The sequence below is a fragment of the Gopherus evgoodei genome, chromosome 13 (genome assembly GCF_007399415.2).
Source record: "Gopherus evgoodei ecotype Sinaloan lineage chromosome 13, rGopEvg1_v1.p, whole genome shotgun sequence".
NCBI lineage: Eukaryota > Metazoa > Chordata > Testudines > Testudinidae > Gopherus > Gopherus evgoodei.
This window is the reverse complement of record NC_044334.1, coordinates 11782520-11796696: the sequence shown is the minus strand read 5'-3', so window position 1 is coordinate 11796696 and position 14177 is coordinate 11782520. Positions and strand designations below refer to the sequence as shown.

General features: G+C 43.6%; 1 protein-coding gene across 4 annotated transcripts in view; it reads right to left on the bottom strand.

Moving 5' to 3' along the window:
* Nucleotides 1–8566, bottom strand: part of PIWIL1 (piwi like RNA-mediated gene silencing 1) — a 47079-nt gene extending 38513 nt beyond the window's left edge. For 2 of the 4 annotated variants that reach the window (XM_030582935.1, XM_030582931.1), the window contains exons 1-5: nt 7649–7732; nt 5896–5964; nt 5580–5668; nt 4674–4797; nt 2294–2419 (exon numbers count right to left, since the gene is read on the bottom strand). In XM_030582935.1, coding sequence (XP_030438795.1) covers nt 2294–2419; nt 4674–4797; nt 5580–5660 — 331 coding nt within the window. In that variant the 5' untranslated portion in view covers nt 5661–5668; nt 5896–5964; nt 7649–7732. Of the gene's footprint in view, nt 1–2293; nt 2420–4673; nt 4798–5579; nt 5669–5895; nt 5965–7648; nt 7733–8092; nt 8179–8280 lie in introns of those variants that run through there. The other 2 variants (XM_030582932.1, XM_030582933.1) reach the window with 2 other exon arrangements.
* Between the last annotated feature and the right edge of the window lie 5611 nt (nt 8567–14177).

The window sequence follows — 14177 nt, the reverse complement described above, 5'->3', positions numbered from 1 at the left end:
CTCTGACTCAACACAACATGGCAGTAAGTACCACATATTAGCTATGCACTTTAAATTAAACTGATGTGTAAGGAAGTATATGTTGCTGCATTTCAATTTCACTGAGTGTCCGCTCAGATTCATTAATAAGGCAAGCCCAATTTTCCTTCAATACTGTACCATTTATTTACGCTCCTCTAGTGCTTGAGGAAAACCCGCAATATAATCAAGATTAGACCACCACTAGTAGTTCAGTTTCTGTCACTTGTGTAAACCCCTTCAAGAATCAGCTTCTAAGAGGAAATTTAGACCACCAGTGCAGTCTGCAACTGCCTAACGTTACCCACGAAAGAAGGGGTCCATAGCTAACAGAAGCTCTCTTACCCAACCTGCTTTGTTTGCTAAGGCAGAATTGTCATATGTATCCTCTAATTAAATAATGCTTTGAAAACCTAGGTTTGGATGACCGCGGCAATTTACCCTTCTCAAGCCACCCAACTGGCAGTTTTCAATGGCTCTTTCCACAAAGGAGACTTATTTGGGACTCTTAATGTGTACATCTGGAGTATGAATTTCTTACAAATTGGGACCTGTAGAAGCAAGTCTTAAGTGTTCTCTGAAGACCCAATAAAGGTTAAAGAACTTTTACGCCAGGCCTCCTTCCCTAAGCACACGCTCCCACTCCTCCCCCACTCCCTCCTGGAAAGCACTGCGTGCCGGCAAACAGTTGTTTGGCAGCAGGAAGCGCCTGGGGGTAGGCAGAGGAGCAAGAATGTGGCATGCAGGGGGAGGGGGTGGGGAGAGCTTGGCAGCCACAGGAAATAACTCCGGGACAGGACCCGGGGGGGGGGGGCTTGCCAGGCTGCAGCAAATAACTCTGTCGCATGTTTGAGACCCCAGTGTATAGATTCCTGTCCAAGCCTTCTTACAGAAGAAAAAGCAGTGCAAAGGCTTGGGGGAGTCAGGGGTAACAGAGGAGCTGAGGGAGAGGGACGTAATTCCTGGGAAGGAGCCTGGGATCGAACCTGGAGGGTTGTTGGGTGTGGGCAGGATAAAGATGAAACAGGTTCGGGGAGGGGGGAGAGGGGCGTTTGGGGGGGGGGGGGGATTGTTAGGGAGCATCTCCCATGCAGATCCTGGCTGACCCCTAGCCTCTCAGGCACATTTGTGTCTGTCTCTGTGTGTCCCTGATCTTCACCCTAATCCTTGCATCCCTCCTCTACCCATCCCCACGTGTTCCTGCACCTCCACTTCCATTCAGGCCCTGGCTCAATGCGGTCACCCCATTAGCTCCCATGCCCATTTCAGTCTGTCCACCCCATTAGACCTTCTGAACCCCAGTCTTTAACCCCCCAAGCAGTCTTGTGTGCCCCGCTCTGTTCATCCTCCCCATATCCTGTGCCTCCTCATCTGGCCCTGCAGACAAGGCACTGTGAAGAAGGCAGCCAACTGTCCCCTCCCTCTCTTGCTCGCTGCTCCACCACAGAGCCAGCTGCCCCCTCTTTTGGCACCACAGCAGTCTTTGGTGAGCAAAAAGGTGTAACAGCAGTGCCTCCCCAGTGGAATGTATTTTCTGCAGTGGGTTGGAGAAGAACCTGTGGGGGACATGAATTATTTGAGTGGGCAGTGGCACAGAATTCCCCCAGAAGTAAAGGATGCTTACAAATATGAACAGACAATTCAGGGCATAGTCAACTTTAAACATTACAGTCCATTCAGGTCAAAACTGAACATTAGAAAGAAATCTGCACAATTAGATTTGTTAAGAATATCAAGTCAACATGCACCTATTAACTAGTAGCAGAGGAATACTAAAAGTGACCCCTTGCACGTAACTGAAGTTTAATAATCTGGAAAAGTTTGCAGAAGTTACCAGGGGAGAGAAGCACATTTTAGATAGCCCCCTTGAAACTACAACTTGTAGAGGATCAAGAGAAAAACTAAACAAGCAAGTCGGGGTGATTTAATTTCAATAAATGACTGTCAAGTTTTTAGCTAAAAGAGACCCTCAATAAATGTGCAACAAAAATATGGAATAGAACCAACAGAGGTATCCTCAAATGAAAATGTCTTGTTCCTGCTGAAACACTTAAAATTTAAAACCCTTTGGAGCAAGGTCACTTTTTTCTACTATTTCTACCCCCATCTTTTACAGCATTCCTAACACAATGAAGTCCTGGTCCCTGATTTGGCCTTTTAGGCGCTACTGAAATATAAATAATCCTAGTTTAACAGTTGAGACAAAGCCAATAGTAAATAGTACGCTATATTTCTACAAGCATATTTTATATTTGAAACCACAATTTTAACTTACCTGTTTTTGAGTCTTTAACATGTTCCATGGCTTGCCGTGTATTTACCCCAAGGTCATAGAAATCTCTGCGACGTCCACCCCTATCTGCTAACGACAATTCCTGAAAACCAACTGAAATATCATGTCCTGGAATTTTGGGGAGAGGGGAAATGAATATAAATCATGATAAAATTAACCAGTTTATTAAACCATTACAATGTGAAATACAAACAAAAGAATGCTGAGGACTTTTAAGAACTGAACCTTGAACAGAAGAAGCCAGTGCAGTTGCCATAGCACAATCTGAAAGAGCCTCAAGGTTGCCTCAACTCTCAGAACAATGGCATTATAAAAAAAATCTGTAACTCTAAAAGTATTACAGGGCTACGGGTTAGACTGAGACAGGTATTACATAGAGTTCAAATAGCAATGAAGAGAGCTAGATATAATTTAAATCCCAATTTTCAACATCTTCATTATTTTATTTGGGATTTAGTACTATTTGTTACAACTTAATTTCAGTTGTGAAAAATGCCAAATTTCAAACTAGGTTCTCAGATTTTTTTCCTGTTACCCATTGCATTTCAACAAAATATTTAAAGAAAAAAAATTACTTGTAACTTGAGTTTTCAAATTATGTCTGCACTCATACTATAAACTCAAAACTCATTCAGAGAAATATGGCAGGTGTCTGGGGCCCCCTGAACTGAGGTAGATCCATTCTACTATTATAAGAACTCCTTTATCTTGTGGTGTAATTGTCTGAAGGCTCATGGGTCATTATTAGATTGGCTGTACTTCCAGGTCCATATGCAGTATCTATATGGAGCCAATGTGTTACCACTTTCTTCTTTCTGTACGCAGCAAAATAAGCCTGCTTTGTGTAGTACTAGTACACCTTAAGATCTCCTGGGAATGAGCGTACATCTGGAACCTGAAGAGCATGAACCTCTTTGAGCAGTGATATCAAACTGGCTACATCAACCTCTTTTGGAGGCATATATAGAGATCAAGTGTTAACTCCTAAATTCAGTAACACTTTAAAAGGATTTCAATCTAACTTGTATAGTTATTACAACTATAATTGCACGTGCAAGCTGTCAAAGAGAAGAAACTGTAGTGGTTCTAGAAGTGTGTTTCATCATTTCTACCCTCCTCCTCAACCAAGCAATGCTGAAAGAAAGTCATATGGTAACTTGTGCACTTAAAACACTATCCTAATGTAAGTATTTACTAAGGCAGTCAATTAATGGCAGTTAACGCATGTGATTAACTCAAAACAAATTAATGGTTTATTTTTAACAAGCTTTAAATCACACACCTCATGACCCTATCCCATAGTATGAGAGCAATTTGGTAGAGCTGGTTAAAAACCTGCCAGGGGGAGAGAGGAGCCCAGCACCCCCACTCCCCCACACAACGCCTGCACCATCCCCTCCCTGCAGGACAGATCCAGCCTTAGGGGTTGGCAAGGGGGCCACCACCCAGGGTGCCATGCTCATGTGGTGCCGCTGCATGCCTCCAGGGCAGGGGTGCCCCTCTCCCTGCTGTCCTGCTCCACTGCTGCTCCTTCCCCCTCCCCCATGGAGCCGCCCCAGCCAAGCTACTCCAGACCGATTAAAAATGACATTAATTGCAACTATTTTTTTAATCTTGTGATTAACCATGATTAATTTTTTAACTGTTTGACAGCCCTAGTATTTACTAATAATTCAGGATAGAAAAAATGGAACAGGTAAAACAAGATTTTTTTACAACTGTATTCCATTTCCTAATCACAAGAAATTCCAATCTGCAGGGAGGAAATAGATCAGTGGTTTGAGCATTGACCTGCTACACCCAGGGTTATAAATTCAATCCCTGAAGGGGCCATTTAGGGATCTGAGGCAAAAATCTGTCTGGGGATTGGTCTTGCTTTGAGTAGGAGGCTGGAGTAGATGACCTCCTGAGGTCCCTTCCAGTCCTGATATGATATGCTATGAAAAACTCTCAACTGGCAAAACCAATTAAAACCATGTGCTCTGAAAAACAGCTTCTTATACAGAGCTTTCAATCTCCACCATTTGCCAAAAGTAAAAAGATACACTCAGGAATATTAATTCTATGACAGCAAAGATAACTAGAGCCCGGCTGTAGAATAAGCAGGACTCAACAATAAACTTTGCTTTCTTTATCTAGCTCCATCAAAGTTCAAGCTGTCTGAGGAATAATGTGCCATTATGAGAACACATCAGAAAATTCCATACTTCAGATTTAACTAGTTATTAATCTGATTTTGAAGAAAAATCAATCAGAAATGCCATCCTGAATATATATTTAATTATCTTAGTTAAATCTTTAAGTCTTCTAAATACTTGTTCTGTAGGCAATAACCTTCACTTCCTGATCCCCTCCATCTCACCTTGTGGAACAATAGGAGCTCCTCTTTGTCGTCCACGGCCAACAAATTCTCCCTCTGATGGTGGTGGTGGTTGAGGTTGAGGTTGCAAAGGTCTAGGCTGCACATAGCTAGGTGGCTGCTGACCCTGCAAAGTCCACTACACTTAGGAACAGCACTCACTGATATCACAAAAACCCTGTACTATCAAATGAAGTCACTAGACTGTCTACTGCACAGCCAAGTTCCTATGATGGTTATTTAATATAGAGTGACATATTAACCTAAGTTACCAAAAAGTTATTCAGTAAAATTACTCATTCAGTTTGGAAAACACTACAGAAATGGCATGATTATTCTGCATATAGCAGTGCTGTATCTAACTATCACTGGTTAACTGAAGCTGGCTTCAAGCTGCTCCCCAAGTCCTCTTTTAAAAAAAAAGCTCCTGCAATTATTGCAATCTGAGGAACATAAAATGCAACTCCTGGTCCCCAAAGATACTACAGAAAATACCACAAAAACTACAGGGAAAAAGGTAATTGACTCTGCAGAAAGGAAGCCTTTTATATCTAACACAGTTTAGAATAACCATGTATATATATTTTAGTCCAACTCATCAGGAGGCAGCATCTTCTGTGTTCCATATACTGCTGAATATAGCACTCAAACTCAGACATCTGAGGGAGCCTACCTGTCCTCATGGAAAGCAATTCCTATCTATGAAGTTAAGCACTACACCCACAAAGCTTTAAAGGAATATACCACCTTTACTGTGGCAGTGCATTTGCTTATCAGTCATGTGAGGCAAAAACAGGTTTGATCTGAAATGAAGCCCTTCATACATATACAACTATATGGGAAGCAGACAACTCTGAATTTTAATATTTAAAAATATAGATGCGCTGGATCTGAAAAATGAATACTCACAGAAGCTGCTCCTACAGGAGGTACAGCCATTTGCTGGCCACGAGCTCTTCCTCTCGCTCTAGCTCTAGCTCTTCCAGTCATTGTGTTTTCTAAAAAAAAAAAAAAAAAAAACCAGCTATAGTTATAGGATACAATCCTCAGTTTTTTCATGATATTATAATTTTTAGCAGAGGTTGTTTTGGTTTTTTTTGGTCTCTTGTTCAGTATAAGAGAAAGATTAATTTAGCTAGATTAGCCCAGCCATTGTGCTCTAGGGCCCTTTTTACACTACTTTTTTTTTTAAGATATTTTCTGTTGCCACGAAGGGGATCCCTACCTTAGTTAAGGTGATGGCAGCCGCCAGAATTCTCAGTAATGTATTATACAGCTGTGCTTTGATGCAATCCTACAAACATTTAAACACATGTAATTTTAGCAACACGACTGAACTGAAATCACTGCAACTAAGTCTGACTAAGTAAAGTTATGCATGCTTAAGCATCTGAACCAGGGATCGGCAACCTTCGGTCAGCAGTAAGCCCCCTGCCGGGCCGGGCTGGTTTGTTCACCTGCCGCGTCTGCAGGTTCGACCAATCACGACTCCCATTGGCCACAGTTCGCCATTCCAGGCCAATGGGGGCTGCGGGAAGCAGTGTGGGACAAGGGATGTGCTGGCTGCGACTTCTCGCAGCCTCCATTGGCCTGGAACAGCAAATTGCAGCCAATGGGAGCCACGATTGGCCAAACCTGTGGACGCGGCAGGTAAACAAACTGGCCTGGCCTGCCAGGGGGCTTACCCTGGCGGGCCACAGGCCGAAGGTTGCCCATCCCTGGTCTAAACAATAAGCAATGGATTTTATTTATTTTGTGTGAAAAGTTATGGTTTAGGCAACTCGGATGATAGTTTCTGCAAACTACTCCCATAAAAAACAAAAAAACAAAAAAAAAACCTGTTAGAGAACATTTTAAAATTTTGCAAAAAAGTTAAAACAAACAAAGCACTTCTGAGCAAGACTGAAATTGGCACGGTTGAGTAAGGAACATTGCACAGAATTTTGACTGGTTTCTCAAACACGTCCAACTGCTTCCAAGAGTGATATACGGCTAAGTTACACTGAACAGCCCTAGTTCTCTTTATGATATGTAACTGTGAATTTGTAAGCTTGGATAGAAAAGAAAATTTTCAATTGGCAACTGCATAGTCTATATACCAGAATTCACAGAAGAAGTGGAGTATATGACAGCATAAGACACTTTACTCAATTGTAAGTCAGTACTCAACAAATAACTTTTAAATAATTTTCAGGCTTACTGAAAAATGGCTTACAAATCCAGGTGTTTTTTAAACCGAGCAGCTGCAATGCCCCATATTAGTCTCCTTAAAAAGCATGATATTAACTAATATATCATCCATCATCATAGCAGTCAGGCACTTTATAAACACAGTCTGCTAGTATTCTAATGTATTAGTAATTTAGGGTTACCATTCGTCCAGATTCTCCCAGACATGTCCAGCCTTTGGGGTTAAAATTTGTAAATATCTAAAAACGTTCAGGTTTCCAGACTCCCCCCCCACAGAGTTCAGCACAACTGACAGGGCGGCCGGCTGGACTGAGCCACTCGCATGGGGCTCTGGCAGCCAGAGCCTCTGCTTCCCCCCTCTTCTCCCCTGCAGCTTCAGATCACCTCCTCTGTTCCCAACGTGCCACAGGATAGGCCTGGGAGTCCCGGGGGTCTGTCTGGGGGCAGGGGTGTGGATAAGGGTCTGGGCAGTCAAGGGGCAGGGGTGTGGATAAGGGTCTGGGCAGTCAAGGGACAGATAGGGGAGTAGGGTCCTTTGAGAGCAGTTAGAGGGGGGTCTCAGGAGGGGGCAGCCAGGGGATAAGGAACAGGGAGGCTTAGGTAGGGGGTTGGGTCCTGGGGGGCAGTTAGGGGCAGGGGTCCCAGGAGGGGGCAGTCAGGGGACAAGGAGCCAGGAGGTTGGAGCCTCTGAAAGGGGCAGTCAGAGGGCAGGAAATGGGAAGGGCAGGGCTAGGGCAGGACTCCCCTCCCAATCCTCTTTTTTGACTGTTGAAATATGGTAACCCGACCTGTATTAGTTATTTGTTCAGCTTAGAATCTCCCTCTGAGAAGCAATCCCTAGTATCAGAAGATCCTTGGAAGAGGCAGCCTTGCAAAAGAATACTCCCCTCTGGAACAGAATTAATTTACATTTCAGTCCCCTCCAATTTCCCTGCAGCACACAGCCTGTTCCGGCCCCAATCCCTCTCCGCAGGCCATAGCCCTAGTGCCCCCCCTCCCCCGCCAGGAGCTCCCCTGCCCCAGCCCTAGCAGCCCCCTCCCCACTGGGAGCTCCCCACCCACAGTACCACCCCTACTTAACCCTGGGGACTCGCCATCCCCTCACCCACAGGGCTAGTGACCCACGCGTCCCCACCTCGGGCTCCTCCCTGTTTGCTCTACCCCCAGTAAACACAGTGCCCCCCGCGCTTGCTAGCACTGCCAGACCCCATTCCCTACAACCCGCTCCTCACCCCGCTGCGCAGCCCTAGGCCTCTCCCCGTCACCCAGCTCAGGCAGCCACCCGCCTCCATTTCTCCAGGACTAGGGTGCATAAGCCCCAACCGAGGCAGGGGACCCACTGGCATCTGACTGCAGGCGGCAGGTAACCCCAAGCAGGCTCCTCCCGCCTCGCTATCAGCGGGAGAATGACTGTCAGTACCTGCCCACCACTTCTCCTCACGCGGCCAGAAGCAGCAGCAGCACGCACCGCCCCTCCCAACGGTTATCACGGCCTCCTCACTGGGGCGAGCAAAGTGAGGCTCACTCCGCCGGCTGCCCCACCTCCTCCTGCCGCTTCCTTAAGGACAGCTGAATCCGCCTGCGCCGCTTCCGCGAACTGGGCGAGGGGTTTCTCCGGACCTGTCGGGCTCATCTCCTCTCTTGGCAGGGCAGAGCCTGGGGATTCATTTCCCGAGCGAATGTGCACATCACGCAGAGAAAGTGAAGCGACACTACCTTCGTGCAGTGAAAGCAGCGCGTGGCTGCAAGGGAGCCGCAGGCGGGCTCGCCTCTGATTGGACTGCGACGCCGCGAGGGCCCGCCTCCCGGAGAGCCGAAAGCGGCCCCGCGTTTCCGAAGATTTCCGAAAGGCGCTAGCGGCCGCGCCCGAAGAGTTTCCCGACGGAGTGGTAGAGTCGAGGCTGCCGAAGATTTCCGAATGGGGCTGGCGAGGGAGCGGAGAGTCCCGAGAGGTGCCGGCAGGCTCTGGCCTGTTGGCTTTCCAGGGGCAGAGCTGGACTTGGGTTCCGAAAGTGGGAACCACGTGTTAATTTACTTGTTGGGTGCAGCTCCCAATGCAGAGTTATTATTATTTGATCAAATTAATTACTTTGTATTATTATTTAATGATCATCCACTTAATTATTAATCAACCCCATTAATGTTTAATCAGATGGCTAGTGTTACTAATTAACAGTTAACCCTATTATATCAAATAATAATGCCATCCTGGCAGATATTTCTTCTGCCTAGCAATCATTTTGGAGAGTATGTGGGCCAGATTTACCAGAGGCATAAATGAAAAACTCCGGTGGAGTTGCATCCTCTTTTTCCCCATTTTTCTAAATTAAAATCAAAGCTTAATACATATACTGGCCCTGTTCTCTACTGCCTTGCATCTTGTGCGGAACGTGAGGCTTGAGTATTAGTGATGGCATCAGAACAGCTATACTGAGACCAATGGTTAGTCTAGCCCAGTATCCTGTCTTTTGACACTGGCCAATGCCAGGGGCTTCAGAGGGAATGAACATTATAGGTAATCAAGTAATCGTTCCTCGTTGCCCATTCTCAGCTTCTGGCAAACAGAGGTTAGGGACACTTCTGAGCATGGTTTTGCATCCCTGCCCATGTAACATCTAAATGAACATAACATAAAAGTATGTGACTGGGCAGTTCTACTACAATTTTAATCTTTGTGAGCAATGCAGCAAAACATCTGCTGAAATCAGAGGATAAAACTCTGAAGGCACATCTTTCAGAAGAAAATGACATTATCTGGGTTATTTTACCCCCTAAATTTCCATTTTACAGATGACATGGCTTCATAAATGGTTTTGTTTCTATGCTACTAAAACCAATTACAGGGACAATAAAATACCATGACAGAAGAGACAAGTAAAATATTAAAGTAATGGTTTAGGGATGTAAGTATATGTGTGTGTGAAAGAGGAGAGTTTGTGGGTTAAAAGGTGTCCCTGCCATCTGTTTTTTGGAAAATAAGCATTATACAATTCTGCCAGAAGGTGGAGCAATGAAGCAAGAAATAAATGCTTTCGGGGCCACTTCAGTGAAAGAACTGTTCCTCAGATCTGATAATTAACATTAACATCTACAAAAATGCTACTGAACCTAGGATTATATTCTATACTCATTGAGGTCGATTCTGGAGTGAAGGACTGCTAGTCAAGAAGCTAGAATAGCCTCCTGGGGATTCCCTCCTGAGCTACTCTGAACGTCTTACAACTCCCAATTAAGGGACGTGCTGGGCATAGGAGGGAGAGTGGCCAGAGAGCTCTGGCTATCAGTGTTCTGGGTGGCCCTGCAGCCTGCAGGAGCTGGGCAAGGCTGACAAATTAGAGCAGGCTGAGAATTTCGGAGGCACAAACACGGCTTAGGGGTTGTGTACATGAGGAAATTTATAGGCATAATTATACCAGTATAACTCCTTGTATGGACATTCCTTTTCCAGGATAAGATTGTCCAAAAGAAGAGTTAAACTGATATAATTATGCCAGTAAATTTCATCAGTGAGACAAGCCCTTAGAAACACAGATGAAAGGTGCAGCACAGATTCTGGATGATTGTGCCTGGGCCCAGTCTTTAGCCATCTAGCAGAGCTCAGGTAAATGGAGCTGGAGGAATGGAATCTAAGTTTCCTCTAAACTGCGCGGCCATGCAACAGGCTATTAAAGGCCATGCAGGCAGGGAGAGATGCCCAGAGCTGCCTCGACCGCGGAGGGGCACCTCTCTCCAGGCCCCAGCCTTGGAGCTGCTGCAGCCGGGGAAAAGCACCTCTCCCCCAACTCCAGGCTGCTGCAGCAAGAGACTGCTGGGGGAGACTGTGGAATCTCCATCATTGGAGATTTTCAAGAACAGGTTAGACAAACACCTGTCAGGGATGATCTAGATAATACTTAGTCCTGCCATGAATGCAGGGGACAGGACTAGATGACCTTTCGAGGTCCTTTCTGGTCTTGCAATTCTATTTCATTTTACCAAACAGTTTAGTTTTAACATTCAGATTGAACTTCTTTGCTCCAGAATTGTCTGCTACCACTGGACACATAGTAGGTCTGAGGAATGAACGTGGGTATGTAATTATCACAGACACAAACAGATTTCCTATAGCAAATATATGAAATCCAATATGTCTTTATTTGGTGAGGGTGGACACGTGCACACACACACATACTCATTCACACTCATTTTCTATCATCCAAACACTTATTATAATTACTAATTCTGTAAAGAGGGAGCAGAGTTGGCATATAGATAAACAAGATGGAGGTATTACGGGAATGGGAGGCAGGAGGTGTATTTTCAGAACAGTGTGTATTTGATGCACAATTTGAATTATTGTTAACAGGATTTGTATATCCAATTTCCAGTGCTCTTGGAAAGTGCTCTTCCCATTTTCCAGTTGCTATATAATAATAACTCAAAAACGGTCATGCATTTTTATTGTGATTTTCTCATTCACCGTCATCTTCTTATATTGTTGTTTTCCAGGCAGCTTACCCAAAATCACAACTGTTTTGCATGAAACTTGCTTTTGACTTATAACAGATTGGAAAATAAGATAGTCTTTAAATTAACACCTCACTGATCCTGAGTTCCAAATAAATATAGCAACATTTTGCACAAAAGCTAAGCTGGTTGCCTGGCTGGTCAATAGCTCTTATTTTTCTACAGTGTGTGTTGGTCACTCTTAACAATACTGTATATTCACGTTTCTTGCCACAGGGATGCTCAAATGAGGACAAATACAGAAGTTGGAAAGAAAAGCAGGCCACATTCTTATGAAATGTTAACACAATTCAAACTAAGAACATAGGAAGCAGTCCTTTCACCATAGATATTATATATTCTCTAGTAAATCAGAAATACACTCATAACTACTTTTTCTATATACCAAACCCCATTCAGTTACTAATCCACAACCTCTTATTTGTGAGTATGCATTCTGATATAGACACATTGCACCTAGCAGAACTAACAAATCTCATGACTAGGAAGTGAGCACTCCTGCAGGGGAGCCATAATTGTGCCCAACTTTTCTCCATTCCTTATAGAATGTATAGAAATTGGAGGCCTCTACAACCCTCCTTCTCAACTGCCCAATCAGATCAAGCCTTAAATAAATCAGCCTGCAAACTATAACAGAGCAAGGCTCTGGTTCTGCTCCCATTTAAAATTTTGCAGTTGACTTCAATGGGTACAGGGATTGGCCCCCTTCTCTACTGTTCGTTGCTCTTCTTATCCCAAGCTGTAATGGGTACATGCGGTAACAAAGACAAAACAATATTCATTAATTTCTCCATTTGCTTGGTTTAGACTGTGACTTGTCTCCAAATTCAATTTTGAATTATTTATAATTGAGGACAGGATAGCAGCCAGCCCACTTAGGAAACCAAATTTTCTTTTATAAATTGAAAAAGAAGGCACTTAAAATGTCCAGGCTAAGAGAGAGTATCACTACACAGAGAAAGTTACAGTACTGCCAACATGTAGTTTTTATTAATCAAATATAAATCTGGATAAATATTTAACTCAGCACATATACTTATGCAGGGCATGTTAATTGCTTTTAAGAGCACTGATAACTGCATACCATAGGCTCTTTACCCCAGTGGGAAATTTTATTACTTAGTTGCCTGCAGAACTCTCCAAACGGTCAGAGGGTTAAAGCTGCAGAAACATGACATGGAGATTATCTTAGATCAGCACTGTTTAAAAGGTAAACAGAAAGAATATAAAGATCTGTTCACAGCCACTTAAGTGACATGAACTGGGGGAGAAAACAGAAATGTGTGAGGGTAAATACTTTTTTTTTTAAATTCACAAATAAACATAGGCATTTGTCATACTAACTGTAACTTTTAAAAAAAATCCAAATTAATCACATTTCCTGGCAGATCCTAATTAATTTTAGTTGCAAATTGTTAAAAGTTTCTGAATCAATTCATTGCTTTCCTATGACAATCCTTTTTGAATAAATAAATAAACATCAGCAAATCAGCCCCCTAGTTCTTACTCATGCGTGGTTTGTCTTGGAAGACAAGATAATTAGCACCTAATGAAAGATATGTGGCAATTTGGTTTTGACCATCTTTCTGGTTTGCTCAGATGGCTCATGTTTTACTGATTCAAGTCTAGCTATAGTTGTAACTCTAAAGGTAACAGTCACAGGAAATGTATGAATGGCAATGTACCAACTGCAACTGGTGCTGCAAATGTTTAGTTCTGGCTGGTTTTGAGTAGAAATGAAGAGGAAAATGACATTTTGAAAATGGCAGCTTTGGGGAAGTTCCTATTCTAATTTTGGTATTTTGCCAAAAAATCCAACTCCGGTACTTAAACACACCAAAATATCATATATGAAAAAGTTGTCTCACAGCTACTTGGCTTGAATTTTGCTTTGATGTTTGTTTTTCCCATGATGCAATTGTTTTTGCCGTCTGTCTCCTGTTGCTACAATAGGCCATTTCCCATATATGTCAACTCCAAAGGGGAAAAGACTGCATGGAAACAGAACAAAGAAAACAGAACAAAAGAAAATAAAGGAATTTTCCAAAGACCCATTTGATATACAAGTATAAACAGGAAAACGATGCCTGGGGAGCCAGGAGTCAGGAGTCAGGCATTGCACTAGCAGACAGCTGTTAAATTGTGTTGTTAGCAGCACTTTGGGATACATAATTGTATGATATGAATGCATACAGTGAACACACATTTCACTATCTTTATGATGACATACAAGTGTACTGGAAACGACCATTGAAACAATCTGCATGTTTTGCCTTCAAATTCTTTTAAAGACATCAGTGCAAGAGTTCTGAAGTCCAAACTTCAATGGTTCTGTGCACTCTAGCACCAGAAGGAAAGACACCCCAATGTATCTAAGAAGGAATCTCACTTGTCAGGAGTGTTGTACCTGTAATGATGCAAAAATATATATGGCCCAATTTTCAAAAGAACTCAGCACCCCAATTAGGGCCAGATTTTCAAAAGAGCTTGGCCTGTTAGTCCTGAGCACTTTTGAAAATCTGGTCACAAAGCCCTCGTCCAGACTAACCCGCGGCATCGGCGGGTTAAAATCGATTGCTCGGGGATCGATATATCGCGTCTAGTCTGGACGCGGTGTATCGATCCCCGAGCGCGCTTACATCGATTCCGGAACTCCATCAATCCGAACGGAGTTCCGGAATCGACACGGAGAGCCGCGGACATCGATGCAGCGCCGTCCAGACTGGTGAGTACCTCGATTTTAGAAATTCGACTTCAGCTACGTTATTCTCGTAGCTGAAGTTGCGTATCTAAAATCGATTTTAATTCCTA